The sequence below is a fragment of the Excalfactoria chinensis genome, chromosome 9, assembly GCF_039878825.1.
Source record: "Excalfactoria chinensis isolate bCotChi1 chromosome 9, bCotChi1.hap2, whole genome shotgun sequence".
Taxonomy (NCBI): Eukaryota; Metazoa; Chordata; class Aves; order Galliformes; family Phasianidae; genus Excalfactoria; species Excalfactoria chinensis.
In genome coordinates, this window is record NC_092833.1 from 18,644,291 (window position 1) to 18,662,012 (window position 17,722).

Sequence of the window (17,722 nt, forward strand, 5' to 3'; positions counted from 1 at the left end):
ATGTATCACACTCATTCCCATTTTTCATCAGGTTCTGTTCCCACACTGGCTACAAAAGTTGCTGGCCCTCAAGTTGTCCATGGCTGGTAGCTGTGCTGAGAGCAAGCTGCTTCCACAATCAACCCAAAGAATCCCCTTAGAAGAGCACACCTGCCCCCACCTTGTGACTATATGCTGTATTATCTCCTTTTGTACTTTACCCAGAGGTCGTTTGCATCATTACAGACCTTTCACATGCCCCGCTGGCCTCAGATCGCAGATGGTTTCTTTGCATGCACCCTCATCGGGCCCTGATGCTCCCATTGGTGAGCTCCTTGGAAGGCTCAGCAGCAGCACCTACCACACCCTGCAGGGATGCAGCCAGCAAGAAACGGAAAGTGAAAGGTCCCGTGTCTGCTAGATGCAGCTGTGCCTTCTGCATGGATTCCAAACTGCCGCTGCTGCCAGCCCGTATCTTTGTCAGAACTGAAAAGGAAAAAAACAACCCTAAGAAACGAGCATCCAGTGTGTGCAAACAGGAAACTCGAAACACACGGAACGTTTGGAAATAACAGGTTTGTCTAAAGGAACCAGTTCCTGTAAATTTATGGGATTGAGGAACCAGCAACAACGGGTTTTACAGGCTAAAATGAACCCGTGTCATCATTTGAGTTCCTGACATTCAGAAATTAATGGACTCTGGGGAGATACTGAAACATACACGGCTTCTAAAGCAGCTGGCAGTGCTCGGCAACCTGTGCAACACACAAGTACAGCACAGGAGGAAAGAGGTGCCAGCAATGCTGTGACACAAAAGGTGACAGCTCACCTGGGGCTGTGCTGCAGCCGAGTGGATGCTCAGACCTGAGTCATTTCCTTCTGCCATGGGACAGGCACCGTGCCCAGAACACCTCCTGTAGCAACACATCCATTCGGCTCCAAATGCTGCTGGGTGCATGGCAGAGAACAGAGCAGACATCTGATCAATACGGCTGTTTGTTCACGATCCCTGCTATTTCACAAGCAGACCAAATGCTGCACAGGGATCCGATGAACAGCTTCTGCTGCTCAGCATTTGCCCTGTTTGAAAGCTGCCCTGCACACAGATCAGGGCTGAATTTCAACCTGCCGCTTACTGTGGCCTGTAGTGCAAGGAGCAAAACACGTGGTGTGACAAGGCAACAGCACAAAGCCCACCACATACACAGAGGGAGGTACGAAGTATGAAGTATGAAGGCAAAGAACAAAGGCAACACACACAACACAACCCACGGCTTACAGAGTCTGACAGCAGCATCATTTTCCCAGCACGATGCGCACCCATCACAGCACGCATTGCTCACTCCATTGCTGCACATTGCTCAGCACAAACTCCTGTCTCTGGACAAAAGCTCTGGAGCTCACACCAGGGACTTTCTAGATAAATAACAAGTGTCTACAGTGCATATGATATCTTATGATATCTTAATACTTCCTGAAAGCAGATTTTCTTTCTTTAAGTTCTTAGTGCTTTCCTAACTCTTCCACATGAAGCACATTGTGAAGGACTGTCTGCCTAAGTTAGAGCAAAGCAAATCACAACCAGCTGGTATGATCTGTGTATTGTAAGTTAACTTCTAACCACACTTGCTTTTGCCAGTGAAGCACTGATGGAACTGGACTGGGTTTAGCTGCATGGCTACAGCGAGATCCAGCCACATGGTACAGAAATAAGCGTTACTTCTGTAGGCTCCCCAGCCATCCTCCCTTGGCTTACTGGGAAGCAGCACAGCCACATCCTGGCACTGACCTTACCTCAGCAGCAATTCAAGGTTCCAGATGGAAAACTGCAGCTTTGGAAGATTTGTGTCTCGCTCCTGTCAGAAGAAAGGAGGTGCCTCTGGAGATAGCGAGGAGCAAAAACACCCTGCTGGATCTGGCCACACTTGCTTGGAAGCGGTTTGTTTTCATTATCTGGGAACGGCTCACAGTGCAACGCCAGATGCCCGTATTTTCCATCACACAAATTGTATTTCCGGTGCTCAAACCTCTTCAGCATTAATCTTTTACAGCATCCTTTTTATTATCCTATCAAAGTTAATTTTGTACTATGCTTTGAGGATGAAAAAAGCCACGGAAGTGCTAAGCGTGTTTGGTTCCATTACTTCACGCCACTACAGCTGCATACAGAGTTTGCCCTTTCATTAGGGGAACAAACTCAAATAACAACAGCAATTAAAGACACGACCCAACATCAACTTCTCGTTCTGTAAATACATTTTTAATCAAATGGAAATAAAGACACGCAGCTTTTGTTGGAGACAGGAAATTTCCCTGATCTCATTCTCACACTTTCTTTTACCTTAAGGGTGGGCTGTGCTTTCTGCAGCATGCTGCAGGCTTTACAGGGAGCTATAAAACACCAGGAGCCAAAACAAGAATTTAAAGAGAAGACTCTCTCACAGCACAACCACTTCTTTAAACGAAAGGCTGCCTGCATTTCCTTCTGATTACTACCTTTTGCTGACCCACGGCTCTGGGTCCAGCTATTTCCATACGCTTTCATGGCTGCTAAGATGCCACAATGCTTTTTTCCCCAAGTCTGCTTTCTCCCTCCACAGAACCACTCCCCACAGCAGCCCTGGGCTGCACTGCCAGGTGTTGCTCTGAGCTCTGCTCCCAACCCTGCCGCACGCCCTGGCCTCTTATCCTGCTATGCAGCATGGCAGCAGCACAGTCAGTGCTTTATGGACAGATTCAGGACTCCGCTCTCAACCAGGCAGCAACATCAGCTCTGCCAAGAGCAATGGAGCAGCCTTTGCACGAGGCCAACTCACACCACAGGCCACTTTCCTGCAACCTTGAGGAGTGAAAGGATGGCTGCTTCCTGCAGGCAGCTCAGGAGCCACAGAGGCCGATTTGTTCCAACTCTGTGGTTTCCAGTATTCCCCTGTGCCGTGAGTCCTAGAGTGCAAGGTCCAGTATAAGAAAAACCCATTCATAAATGACACAGCTTCTACAAAATGCACTGCTTCCAGGAAGCTGCATTTCCTGAGCGGTGGGGATGGAATCAGCTGCCTGCCCTCTCCTTGGCACTCTGCTGCTGTGCTTCATTACAAGAAGTGCTCTGTAAAATTTCCTTGGCTTTGTGAAATTACTTTGTTGGTAAAAGCTGGTGACCAAGGCTTCCTCATATTAATACACTTTGCTTATTGCTCAGCAGCACGAGCTCCGGGTTTCTGTGAGCTATGGAAATGAGGGAAATCTCAGCCCCTGACTCAGCAGGAGTCCATGATTTATGCTCTCCCTCACGCTACAAACATTATTCCTGTGACTGCTCTCTTTATTTCACATGCTCCTCCTTCCCCACAACTTATGAACATACAGCCCTTCCTTAGAGGGGTGCCGCAGGACACAACCAGCAGCCAGGAGCCCAGCTCTCAGCACTGGGCAAGATGGGCCAGCACCATGCAGAGCTGGGCACTCTGTGCACAGGAACAGAGCCGGGGTGGCTGCTAGCCCAGCTCTGCTCTCTGCTTTAAGTACAGAGGCATCACTGCGTGCACCCCTGCAGGAGGCAGGGAAACATCCCCTGCTTCTTCAGTACAAACAAATCCAGCATTAAACTCTTGATGACACCAACTGTCACGAGGTTCACCCTCACGTCTGTTCCACAGTGGTCTGAGCAAGTAAAGTAATAATGAATGGGCTGCACAATATAAATGTTCTCTAAGTCTGTAAAACAAAACTGAGGTTCACCGAAGAGTTTTACTTAAAATCAACACAACGATGCTCTGGAACTCACCACTTTAAGAGCTGCCTCAACGAAGGTCTGCTACCTCAGCACAGGAAGGCCGCAGGTGGGTAACGGAATAACAGTGTTCAAGCTCAAAGAAGTCAGGAATTCTCCTAAACAACAACAGAAAAATGAATCATTCTCAGCAAGCACAGAAGGGAATTCCCAGTCATTCTTTGTGCCTCTGTGGAATGGCTGAAAAATGGATTTCATGAAGCTGTTTCAGTGGAATTACTTCATCTTTCACATGGCCATTTTTCAACATCTTTAAGGGAAAAACCAAAACATAAGTAAGTGACCAAAGCCGCTTACTTGTGACTTTGCTTCCCAGGTATCTCCACTCTGTGTATGACTGCTTGCTGCCACTGAATTCCTGCTGCTTTCTGAATTTGAGAATAGGGGGTTTCTGAGCCTTTGGATGCACTCTGCTACCACTGAGATCAGTTAAGGTTCAGTAATGGAAAGGATCAGCAAAGGTTCAGTGGGAACAGAAGCTGAGGAAGACAAAGTGCACCTTAAAATCTAGCCCAAGATGCTAAATCTACCATGGTCACTTCTCCCACTGACTTTATTATGTGACATGCATTCCCTGCTATGCCACTGCATTCAGCAAAGCATTTCTGACTTAGTCCACGTCTTTAGTGCTGGAGTTCTGCAGTCACTTCATCACACGCAGGGCTATCTCATCACTCAGAAATACTATAGCCAAGGTTCAAGGTGCAGATACAAACATATTCATGTTAACAAGCATCCTGCAAAGCAGTAACTCCATGTTTCCATACGCAGAGAGAGCCCAGTCCTAAAACCCAACCAGGAGCAACAACCTCAGTCGTCCTGCTGCTCACATGCTCTGACAAACCCCAGGGTTTCCAACTTACCCCCACTGAGTAGCTCAGGTCCGTGCCAGCACTGTGGGGAAGGTGGCTGCAGTCTCTGGGGGTGGCTGCCCAGGCAATGGGGGCACACTGCTCCATGAAATAACAGCATAGGTCTGGTGGTTCTAACCAAGCAAATTGCATTGTGACACCAGAAGCACACAAGGACGTTACAAGGGACAACACACAAAATGGGAAAATGCCAATAAAGTGCTTTAGAGAGAACAGCATTTGAAGTTGGCAATTATTTTAATTCCACTTCTTGAATACGTGCACCTTTTAGAGAAGCAATTATTTTTTCACTCTCACTTTTCCCATCTTGGATAGCACTTAATTACGTTCATATGCAATGGACAAATCAACATTATTGCATCAAAAATCTATCCGAATGTAACTTAATTCTCAGCTGTAGAAATGCACGAAGTTCATCAGGCAACACCCGCTGCCCAGCGCCAACAGTTCTGTGGCTGACACACTGCAGAGCTTCCCCACGTGTCAGAGTTGGCTCCGCTGCCGCCTTCTGGCCGTGCTCTCCCGGCCTCTGAGAGCTGGCAAAGTCACACTGCTGGGCCTGCCGCTGGGTGCCTGCACGGCTCGGGGGACACCGACCTGCCCGGAGGGATGGATGGCCCTCCCTCGGCCGGGGCGGCTGCTGTGTCCGTAATCAGCACGCAGGTCAGCGGAGGAGGTTAGGCTGCCCTGAGCCAGGGAACGCGGCGATAACGGGAAGTTTCCACTGAGCTTTCTGAGTTGCAGTACTTGTTCCCTGGCTTGAGTCAAAGCCGCAGTCAGCTCATAGCGTTCCTCGCACTCTCTGCGCACCGTTTCCTGGAGAAGAGTGTTCTGCAAACAGAAACAAACCCTCGCTCTACAAAATGCCATCAGTGAAAACATACGCCTGTTAAATTCCACTGGTTCAAGGCAGGGTGCCTGGAGGGCAGCGAGGCATGGAAAGCCTGCAGCGCTTCCTTGCGCTTTGTTGTCCCCGGGAGCTGCTCTGATGACACACACTGGCATTTACACACACATCCTTCTCTCGGGAGACAGTGGAAAATATGAGGTAAGTCCTGAGGAGCTCCTCCTGGTCTCCTGCCCACCCTCCAAGCACAGGGAAGCCAGGAACCACACTCCTGGAAGCAGCAAGGTGCAGAGTCCAAGCTCTGCCACTTCACTGCAATAAGATGCTTCCAGTATTTCAGCAATGGTGAGCTGCCTTTTTTGGTGACTACACTGATCATTAGTTCCCGGATGACTGAGATAAGCGATTATCCACACAGTATTTTTCACAAACTTTTCACTGTGATTACCAGCACCAAAATGATAAGCGACCAGCAGTGGTCCTTGAACAGATAAGTGTTACACAAGCCCCCAGGTTGGTGTATTACATCGAACTTCCTTGTGACACTGACTTTTCTGGTTTCCAGTTGAAATCAAAAGCCAACGAACATCAAAGAGCATCGTGACTAATCGATTCATACAAGTCAGAACCACTGACAGCACTGATGCAAACAGAAAGCGGCCACTTCCCTAATTTTGCTCTCCTAAGGAAGAAGTTGCTGCTGACTGAATGGAGCAGGACAATGGAAGGTGAGCTGCCAGGACAGTCTGTGACATGGAGCACAGTGAGCAACTCAGAGAACATTCCCAGCCTCAGCACCTGCACAAACATTTAGAGCAAGCCTCTAGTGCTGAAAGCCTGAGCTGTACGCAGAGTCTGACCAGGCACCACCCTCAGGAGAGAACAAACGAGTACCTGAAATGCACTACATCATTAAGGGCACAGAAGGAAGACTCTTGATCAACACTCAGAGTGCTCACTCTGTGAGCCATCCCCCAGCTACAGGATGGAGCCACTGCCATCACTCCTGCAATGCCACCAACACAGTGCTTCCAAACCAAGACTTAACTCATGTTGAAGTTTCATTTTCAAAGCTTATCCATTTCTTTGCCTACCAGTAATTACTTTGGACATTCCAGTCTAATCTTATCTGCAGCCCCTGACTTCACTGTTTTCATGTTTCTCATGCAGCAGTATGGCCCTCTCCCCACCCTTCCTATTATATTCCAAACATTCAGCAAATGCTTGTGGTAAGAATATCTAGCAGTCACATTTCTCTTCATATAATGATTCATTTTTATGCATTCCTGTGCTACAGAAAGTGGGTTTAATGGTGACAGGTGGGACAAAGGCTCCCAAGCACAGTACGATGCACGGAAGGCACATCTTGGCCACATTCCTACCTCCTCTTGCACTTGACTCAAACTGTGAAGCAGCCGTGTCCTCTCCTGAGCTAATTCTTCCAGTTCATCTGACTTGCATTTAATTTCTTTCCTCATATTATCCAGTAATGATTTGTTATTGTTCTGTTCCACCTTCAGCTGAAATTCAAGTTCAGTAATCAGCCTTTTCAGGCTCTGAATTTCTTTTTCTTTCTCTTCATCTTTCTTTGCAAGTTTGATTTGGACATCTTGCAGCTTCTTTTCAAGATTTTCTGCCTCCATCCGTAAGCTGTCGGTGGCACTGGATATTAATTCAGGTATCTGCACGACAAATATTGGATTAGTCTAAATTCAGTGTTTAAATTCAGATAGACAGAATGAAGTAGCAAACAAACAGCTTCAGGAAAAATCACAGACCCGAGCACAGAAGTCTTCAGAGACAAAAACTGTGATAAACTGTTATTTTCAGCTCATTAAAAGCAGTATGATGTAATAAACTTAGCGATATCATCTCACCACATTTCTTTGACTTCTCCACATCAAATCTTTTGAAACCTCCCAAAAGCTGAGGCTATAGGCACCATTTTTCTAAGTAAAACTTCAAAAACTCTAGGGCCGGGTGATGGGAATGGCAAATTATGTGATGCAACAAGCTGTGCAGAGGAGGAGAGCTGCTAACCTGACCTTAACCCAGCAGTGATGGGTTGACGGGAAGGGACAAAGCGGTGCAGATGGCTGTGTGACAACCCGCCATGGACTCAAGCAGCCCAAAGGCTTTCAAATCTGACACCATTAGTTTAATAATAATTAGCAATTGCAGTCTGGGGATGTAGATAAACGATGGAGAGACAAAAGCTGAGGAACACAGCTACACTTGTTACATATTAACCTGCTAAGTTTTCCAAAATTTCAGCTGTATGCTGTAGACCGAGACTGGGAAAAACACTGCATCTTCAAGATGCAGGACTGCACATGGAGATTCCTTCCCTTCACATACTGTTTCCCAAAGGTTGGCATAATCTACTGCCGCACACCATTTCTCTCGAGTGTTACACACCTTCTTCTGGAGCTCTTCCTGATCTCTCTGATACTTTGTGATTAATTCTTGCTGCTTTTGTCTTTCAGTGTCTAGTTCTACTCTGGCTTCTTCTTTGACTTTGAGAATTGCTTCTTTGTGTCGCGCTTCACCTTTGGCCAGATCAATCTCCACCTAGAGAAAAAGTGCCTGTTGCCATGCAGCCCCTCCCAAAGAGCCCACTGGGAGCACCAGAAGGTGGGGAAGGAGCCCACCCAAGGAACGTCCCCATGTCCAAAGACTGAATGCCAACATTATATTTCTGCAGGCTGAATTCTAATGGACTTAATTGTAGTGCGTGGAAAGAATACAAAAGGCATGTTAGACAAGCACAGAGCTATCCTAATTACTTAAAATTATTAAAAGCTCAGAATGAGCTTGATTATAATCACCTTATTTCCTACACCAATTACGATCAAAAGTGTAACAAATTCCCTTAACCCTTCTTGGGGAAAAGATAAAAAAAGATAAAAAGATAAAGAGAAAAGATATTGTCATTATTTTTAACGTCAAAATACACACAATTCTGGGCTCCGAGCACAGACTCAAATCCCCACCCAGACTTTGCTTACAAAACTGCATTTGTGAGACCCTGAGATCGCTGTTGTTACAATACATACAGACGTATCTTCTACATCGCCAGGTATGGGAGTTTGGATTCCAACTGCAGAAAAACTTACTTGTGATAGATATAATAGAGATATAATAGTACATATTGCTACCAAAGCAGGCCATATGTTGGAGGTTACTTAATTACTAAGAGTAGAAAAATACACACAGTATAAAAAATGGACTCCTTTGGAAACTTACACACTTTTCATACTTAATGCTTGAATCTAGCACAGCTGATAACCACAACAGGGAAACAAACGGCAGCTGATCTGCAGAGAAAGCAGAATGGCTGCTAATTGCTTTAATGCTACTTATGGGCTCCTCGTTCATCACTTACAAAAAAATCTCACCAATGTTTACATCAATTTGCCTGTTTTTCATAAAAGATAATTTTTTTTATCCATTACAATTCAAAGTTCTTCTATATTTAAAGCACAAAAGTGGAACAGCCTAAACTTTGTGCAATGGCACCCTGACCCACGGAATGATAACTCTGCCACATTCCTGACTTCTGTCTGACGAGAACATCTTTAGAGCACTTGGCATTCACTGCATCTTAATGGCTGTGATACCAAAGATGTAATTGCTCTCTCCCACCAGCAGCAGCCTTTATCTTGTACTAATGTCAAGTTGAACAATACATTGTGATTATGCAGACAGCGTGACCTCATTCTAAAATTATATCCTGCCACAGAGAAGGTAAGGGCTTTTTAAAGAGATGTAACAGATCTTAATTGCTGGTAGTCCAGAAATTTTCTTGAGACTAAATAAAGCTTTCAGACACTTATCACATACTGCACGCAGACACACATAAGAAAAGACATTCATTTTAGCCACCAATTACATAAGGCTTAAAGCGGAAATGTCGGTAGTTCTTCAACACTGCATTTCTCCTTCACAATCTTTTCAAGCAATTTCTTCTATTGCTTTTTTGGAAAGGTGGCAGGTTACCCCAGAGCCAACACACTCACAGCTGCCTGCAGTAAGCAGCTGATCCATCCCACTGTGAGACCGTGACACTGCAGCTAGGTTAGCACGGAGCTCTGCACACAGCTGGGAGACCATCTGCCATCACACACTGTGGCCACACGTGGGTATTTTTTAAATCCGTGGAGAATATTTTTTGACAGCAGACCTCTAACCCAAGCACACTAGAACACAACTGAGAAAACACAACTCGGGAGTGCAGAACACAGTAATACCACTGAAGACAAGGTTAGGCTTGTGAAACACTTCCAGTAAAAGGACAGACATCAAGAGTCATTTATGCTTATGAAGAGACCTTGCATTCCTGATCTGTCGCTCTGATTCAAAGGAAAGGCAAGCAAAGTAAAGGACATCTTTCTCATCTGCTTGTTATTTCATAGAATCATCACAGCTGGAATAGACCTCCAAGATGATCAATTCCAGTCAAGCCATTCCCATCATGCCCACTAGCCCATGTCTACAAGTGAGGCATCTCCATGTTTCATAATCATCTCATATCCTAATGCCTCCCCAATGTGACTTGAGGCTACCACCTCTCGCCCTAACACATAGATCCGTTTTACAAATAGCCACCTTCAGTTTTGGTTCAACTTGCCAGCAAGCAGGGAGGTTCAGTGTTCTCTCTACTTCATCAACAGTGCACACGGTTGGTTTTACTGTGAATCACCTTCCATGTGTCTTTTTCTAAGCAGACTGGTCTGGACAGAAATCCCCAGCAACATGCTCTGCTGCAGATCAAGGTCTCAAGGTGGCTGTGGCACACAGCTGGGATGGGCTGTCCATGTTCATTCCTGGGAGTTTGCACCTGGGATCTCAGCATCTGCCATCTGACATGGGCTCTTCACAAATACCCAACAGTTGGAAAGTCTGGACCAAACCTGACCATCCCCCAAGACCACAAATGCTTACACTAAATATTTCTTACATTCAGTTCCAGCCTATGTAGAGAGATCACTCATTGTGCAGAAAGAGCCTATTGACATGTTTGCGTTTAAGGAGGGAGGTATCCGGCTGACTGTGCAGGTTCATGACAGATGACTAGGACTGAGAAAAAGAAACTGAAATGGTGCCAGCTACACATCCAGCATTACCTTCTCCCTCCAGTTATCTTCATTCCGCATCTTCTGCCTTAATGTTTCCTGCAGCTGTTCTGTTCTGTTCTGATGAGAAATCAGCATTAACTCCCTAGAAACCACAAAAACTTGCATGTAAATATGTGCTCTGCTCAGATTGGTGGCGTGCCATTTTCTTGCAATTAAGTCCTTTGTGGCAAGGGCTCCTCTTTTCCTCTTTGTTTAGTATTCTGTGCAGTAAGCCCAAAGGCACAGCAATAATCACTACTTAGCATTTGCATACTGCTGTCACACATTTAATGAATGTTATATGTTGAAGAAAATACTGCAGTTAATCATTCTTCTGTAAACATACATGCAAACCTCAACTATTTTTTAAATTTTCAAGTCAAATTAAGAACACTGAATAACTTCTTGATACTCCAAACAAATTGCTGTAGTTAACGATCTCACAGTATTACTACAATTAATTTTTAAAACTGTAATAGCCTCAGAATTCAAACCACCAAGTGGTTGCTATTGTTGTAGTTACTGTTTGTCATGTGAGGCTTGTAGAGCAAAAGCCCTAGGGAGTTCAAATTCTTCTAACTTACATTATCAGCAATGTACCAACTGGAACAAGTCACGTAGCTGAGGTTTAAGCAGAAGGAAAATATTCTTAAATTAACTTGTAATATCTTTTCATGCACGACCCACATACAGAGCGTATTCAAACTCTTTAGGTATAAAAATAGCTTAGTGCCTCCTGGTGTACCATCACTATCTAAGAAAATCCTTATCTTCTCTGAAAGCCACTATTCCAAATATATTTTCCCACGTCAAAACAAATAATATACTGCCACATTTTAAGCAGGAGGCAGCACTTTATTTTGCCAATGAAAGATAAGTTAATATATCAGTAACTAAAAATGTATTAGCAGGACGCTTTCAAATAGCAAAGACAAGCCTGTGATCGTTAGGAATAAATTGCATACGTAGATTATACTCAAAGCAAATAAAAATACTGTGGATTTAGGTCGATAAGTGGAGAAGTCTAAAAGAAAGGCACTCAGATACCATTCCAGGAAACAATGAGCCTCAGTAGCTCAGTGCTTCATTTTCCACATCTGAAAAATAATTATAGGGAAAAGGTTAGCTGTGTTGATAGCTGAGAACCTTTGGAATAAGATTAGGCTGGTGGGGTGTTGTCCACACGTTTCACTGAATACTACATCACGTCCAAAAACCTGGCATATTGTAATATTTATAGCATTGTTACTGTTTGCAAGTTGCTAATAACGTAAGTTACAGGAATTTAAACTCTTCAGGGCTTTTTCTCTACAAGCCTCATATAACAAATAGCAGCTATAACAGCAGCAATAAATAGGTGTTTTGATTAAGCTTGAGCTGGGTTGCCCTAGGTTGCATAGCAGAGGTTTGTTGTGTTGGGTTTTTCTTCCCCCTTTTTTCCCCCCTCCTTGAAGGCACATTTTGTTCTACTCAGCTTTTTGCCTATACTGCTATGACTTTAAAAATCCATCCAATGAATTCCAGAGTCCCAGGGCAGAGGCTCACTGCTGTCAAGGCCATCAGAGTTCTGCCTGTAGGTGTAGGCAATGATTGAGGGCAAGGGCAGGCCACAGCTGGGCACAGCATCTCTCTCAGTCTGCCCACTGCCAGATCCAAGCTCCAGTACCAGTCAGAGAGCTGAGGATCTGGCAGAGAAGGAACACTTTATATTTACAGATTTCCAAGCAGAAACCTCGGGCTGAACATACACAGCAGTTATCTGTAGTGACTCAGCTCTGGTTACCTTTCTTGCTTCAGCATCACCACTTCTTCCTCTGTTTGTGTGAGAAGAGCTTTAAGTGTTTCCAGTTCACTTTCTGACTGACTGGCTCTTCTTCTCAGATCTCCTTCTCTCCTCTCCTTCTCAGCCACCTCTTCCTGCAAACGTTTGCATACTTGCTGGCAAATCAGTAGAGATTCTTCCTTTTCCTTGAGCTCTTTCGCAAGTCTACAGAAGAAATGAAAAGCAACATCACAGTTATCCTCATTCACAAACAGAAACTAAAAGATGGAAGTAAATTGTACCTGGAAAAGAAAATACCAGACAGAAAAAATAAAGTATATGTTCTTCATGAAGTTAAATCTAGTGACTTGTACACAAAAATAAAAAATGAAAACAGAAAGAAAAAAAGAATGTACAACAGCTGCATTAAAGCCATAAATAAAACCTGTGCTCTCCTTGCTCATAAATGCATTTATACAATAAAATACAACCTCAGCATTTACCTTGACTCAGAAATTCCATTCTCGTTTTTCATTTTTTTCAGTTCATTTTGACACACATCAAGTTCTGCTGACTTCACCCTAAGAAAATTAGAAAGGAACTGTATTTGTCCAAAGGGATGACAGCCTTTACCCACACCATAACCTGAACACCATTTATTAATCCAATACCTGACCTGCACTTGCTGTTTTAGTTAAATGGCAGATAAATAAAACACTCCATTACTTCTTGCTACTCGCAGTGTAAACTCAGCCTAACCCAGGATCACACAAATTAAGTTGCTGCAAACAAGAAAGTGTGATCTTGCAACACAAACCAATGTTTTGAGAGGGCTACGAATACAAAGGAACAACATTTTAATATGATAGAGGTCTGGAAAATGTGAATGTTTCCTGTAATTTTGTCATCGCTTCGCCGATTAATAACCATGGTTAAGCCTCCTATTTATACTTAAACAAATAGAGAATATGTTATTTTATTACACTGCACCCATATTACATTGAAATTTTAATATTACATTGAGAAATGCTGTGCTGTTTATTTAACTCTGTTCATGAAGTCTTTTTTTCATGCTCAGTACTTGTATTATCATTAAAATACTTTGTTGCTAAGCATTCCAAATATTTGCAACCGTGTTTTGATCAGCCCCTCTGAGTATAGGAACTGAAAACAGAAAGTATGCATCATGAAAGAATCCTCCTCTGAATTTCAGGAAAACATAGAAAACAACAGACAATATTTGGTCTCGAGGTTGGTTGCACTTTTGCATTGCCCTCCAGCTTCATATTTGAAACCAACATTTATTTTCACTGCTGTACTACGCAGGGTGATGTTATTTCTGAATTGCGCTGTGGACCTGCAATGCAGGAAAGCACTCAGCCCCAGCCCCACAGCCTTTAAAAGTGCTGACAGCTCCCACCAAGCCCCACGTGCAGCCAAAGCACAGACCAGCTGCGTTGGAGGGGACCCTGGGCTCCCAAGCTGCTGCTCAGGGCAGTGTGATGGAAGCAGAATGCTCTGTGCTACAACAGCATTAACAAGAGTTGCCTCTTTTTTCCTTATTTCCTCAGCCTTACGGTGCCCTCCCAGTGCCCGGGGCAGCAGCAGAACACGAGCACTGCTGCAGGCACTGTTGCTTGCCACGCTCTGAGACCACCAGTTCTGCAGCGAGGACCCTCTTCAGGGCCCTGGCAAGGTTTTGATGGCATTTTCTTTATTCTATATTAATTAGGCTTTGTATTTTAACCATGCAACACAGTAAAATTACAAACCGTAGTAACATACCAGTGCATGGGGAATACTAGTGGTAAATCCACGTTTACAGTCCAGAAGTTGTGTGGGTTTCACACAATTTATCCCACGCTTAGTATTAAATGAAGAGTCACATTGAGCTGTAACCCCCGTCTTTGCTGCATCATGAGACAGCTGGGGAAGGCAAGCCCTGCTTCCACAGGCAGACACATTCACTCAGTTGGTTAGGAAGATGAGATGATTAATATAACACGCATCTTCTGCTGGCCAAAACCTTCACAAACCACCCTGACAAGCAGTGGTACAAATCTCTTTGAAAGCAGTGCTATGCACAGTGGCAAAACAAGCAAACAGAAACCTTACATTAGCAGCTTCCTGTAGTGATCCATCTCAGCTGTTACCTTCTGCAGCTTGTGTTCAGTGGCCTCTACTTGATTAGTTAAATCTGAAACAAAAAACACGAGGTTTATGGCACTCTCTGCAATGCACACTGCATCCCACAGCTCCCAGCTGCCATGCAGGGGCTCAGCACCTCCAGCCACCCCCTCACAAAGCAGCTTTGTCATTTGTGACACTTGGTTTCCCAACAAAATATATAAAAAAATTCTAAATATACTGATAATTTTGCTTAAAGACCACAGTGCTGCTATTAAAAATACCACAGTTACAGACAACCAGCTCAAGGTCCCTCCTGTATGAATATTCTCTTGCAGTGCCTACTTGAGTCATGTGAAATAAGTTCCTTATGTTTGAATGGAGTGAATACTTACTGTCTTTTCATGTGGATGTTATTCACACCATAGATATTCACAAACCCATTGCACAGAGTCACACAGAAGGTAAAACTTCTCTCAAAGTCAGGGCTTCCTAGAAATACCTTACTCTGTTGGCTTTCTAATATTTTCTGGCATCCGTTGTTCAAGCAATGTATTTGAGAGGGCTTGGAGCAGGGAAGGGTGTTGATGGAGCATTTCCAGGTGAATCACTGCCATCCCACTTCTTTGGCATTCCTCATAAAACTGTCAGCAGAGCAAAGGATCTCGATGCATACAAAAGGCACGGGAGGTTTCCCACACTCAGCAGTGCTGCTTTAGTACATGGCCCTTCTATAAGCTATTACCAACCTTCACACTTCTGTCAAACCCCATGCAACTCAGAACTTCTTTTTCCCGTTTCATAAAATAAATAAGCAGGAATTAATTCATATTAAACCCTCACTATCTGTAGTCAGCAACTGGAGAGCACCTACCATTCACATTAGGCTTTCAGAAGCTTACAGAATCCAAAGGAGCAGTTTGGTACATTCCTACTTGAGCCCACACTATCTTGGCACTCAGACTATAAGGAAGTCTCAGAAACCCATGGAGACTGACCCTCCTCATGATATATGAAGAAGACGGTTTCAGCTCTGTGGTGAGGTCTGCTTTCCCCGACAGTATTGAAAAGAAGTGGAAAGTGAAAAGGTCTGGCAACAGTTAAATTAAGCCTCACCAATAAATCAAGCCAAGGGCTGGCAAAAGTTAAGCTGAACTCTGTTTGCACTGCGCTCCAAATAGCACGCATCACCTCTGCAGCCCATTCTCTGCCCCATTTCTGTAGAAGAGCAGAGCAGGTTCTGTACAGGCACAGCACAGAGAGGAGCAGGAACTCGTGCAGGTCTACTTGTACAGGCACATAGTTGGCTGAGGGGAAGCTGAAAGTTCTCAGAACACTGTACGCTTGCTACCAAAGCTCTGCTCCCAGCAGCAGCACACACAGAGCACATTCACACCATAAAACACAGCTACATCCCAGCGGGGGGTGGCTCGAGGTGAAGAGGATGGTCAGGCACCTCCCTGAAGGCATTCCTCAAACATCACTTACTTGGTCACTGTGCTCAGATGCAGCAATCCTGTTTTACAGCAGATGACACTGCAGCAAACCATTCAGCTGAGACTTGCTTCAACACTTTTCCTCTGCACTCCACCACCTTCCTAATACACTGCAGTTGTGTGCTTTCTTGTACTATGAGTTAAAACAACCAGTGGCTTTCCAGGCATTAGAAAGGAATTCATCTTGTGACACGAGCTGCTGGTGCTTTGCTCAAGCGCAGCAGACATGATAGGAAGGGAGCAGGACCACAACAAACAGCAAGCATGGCATAACTGCTTGGCAGAAGCACTTGGAACCAACAGTTTATAACCTCTCTATGCTCTCCTGCTGTCCCAGCTATCTGCCTGAAAGGTCAGCCACGTTTTCCCTCTGTTCCCCAGTAAAGAGCCCTGGAGCATCCAAGCTTGCTGCCAAGCAGCACCAAAGGAGACGAATCACTGTCAACTTACAACTATTTAAGACCTGTGTTTGCTTGAGTGCTCCTTTCAAAACTTCCTCTAGGTTGGTTTCAAAGGTCTTCACGACAAGCCCACAGTTGTCTGAGCTCTGCTATCTGCATCAGAAAGCTGCGTAGCACTCACCAGGCCAGGCCAAGGTGTTTCTGCTCAGAGCTGGCACCTTCCCCTTCTCTGGGAACGGGAAGTCATGGCCAAGAACACCAAGGATAGATCAGACCACCTGCAGTTACTTTCGTTTACTTTTGTGTCTTCAATGAGGCATTCTTCTGTAATGTATTGTTCTGTACACTTTTCTTTTCCAAAGCGACATAATTCAACTTTAATTTCCTGTCATTCATCTTGACATTGGCTTATGAAATAAATGGCTCTGAATGCCTACAGAAAAAGGGGAAAGATTGGCTTCAAACACTAAGCAGATGTTAGACAGAACATGTGGGAGCAATCTAAAACCCACAACAACAAGCTCTGCTGCAATGTGACTGCTTTGTTAAAACAGATTAAGTAAAGATCGAATGGCAGTGGGTCAACAAGACGAGGAGAGCCCTTTGCACGGGATTGGCTGCTACAGACCAGCTCTTCATAGACCTGAGTTTAACAATATTTTCTTCTAAGTCTGTAATTATAGAAGATGTCTAGCAATTATAAACAACTAGGTCTATTTTCCCCCCTCTTTCTAGATGTGAGAGGGTGGATGCAAGTTGAGGAAAAGGGCTAACGCTTCATTTGGTTCTAGTACTTTTGGGTGGTCTTTCAGCTGTTTCTTCTCGTACTCAATTTGTTTTGAGAAGTTTTTGTAATGACTGAGCATTGGATGGCAGCTTTTCACAAGGGAGTAGATGGATTCAATTATACAGCTGGATTCTGCAAGTCTTCTCAAGAGAGAGCTCCCACCAAAGTCAACAGGAGCTGCACAGCAGAAAGTCTGAGGGACCGGACCTACAGCCACAGCGCCTCCATAGCACAGATCTCTACCACGTTTGAGGGCCACAGCAGAACTGGGGGAACCAGTGAGAACAGCAGTACAAATGTTCTGTAACTGAAACTTGTTTTAAAGTTTTAAGTACCATCACATTTTTAAAAGCACAGAATCTTACAATCACAAGGCTGGAAAGGACATACGAGATCATCCAATCCAACTGTCCTCCCATCACCATTGCTACCACAAGCCACTAAACCACATGTCATAGCTCCTCATCCGGACAAAGACTCTTCAGTCCAAATACATCTCAATATTGCTCATATTGCTCCCATTCAGTTTTATTTATTATATTAT

At 44.5% G+C, this 17,722-nt stretch overlaps 1 protein-coding gene across 9 annotated transcripts in view; it reads right to left on the reverse strand.

Moving 5' to 3' along the window:
* LEKR1 (leucine, glutamate and lysine rich 1) overlaps positions 1-17,722 on the reverse strand; it is a 47,022-nt gene that overhangs the window by 4,469 nt on the left and 24,831 nt on the right. For 3 of the 9 annotated variants that reach the window (XM_072344623.1, XM_072344622.1, XM_072344624.1), the window contains exons 6-15: positions 14,483-14,564; positions 12,871-12,948; positions 12,389-12,592; positions 10,615-10,708; positions 7,907-8,059; positions 6,871-7,170; positions 4,633-5,472; positions 3,764-3,867; positions 809-924; positions 228-465 (exon numbers count right to left, since the gene is read on the reverse strand). In XM_072344623.1, the coding sequence (XP_072200724.1) occupies positions 5,125-5,472; positions 6,871-7,170; positions 7,907-8,059; positions 10,615-10,708; positions 12,389-12,592; positions 12,871-12,948; positions 14,483-14,564 (1,259 nt within the window). In that variant the 3' untranslated portion in view covers positions 228-465; positions 809-924; positions 3,764-3,867; positions 4,633-5,124. Of the gene's footprint in view, positions 1-227; positions 466-808; positions 928-1,773; positions 1,836-3,763; positions 3,868-4,632; positions 5,473-6,870; positions 7,171-7,906; positions 8,060-10,614; positions 10,709-12,388; positions 12,593-12,870; positions 12,949-14,482; positions 14,565-17,722 lie in introns of those variants that run through there. The other 6 variants (XM_072344620.1, XM_072344621.1, XM_072344627.1 and 3 more) reach the window with 6 other exon arrangements.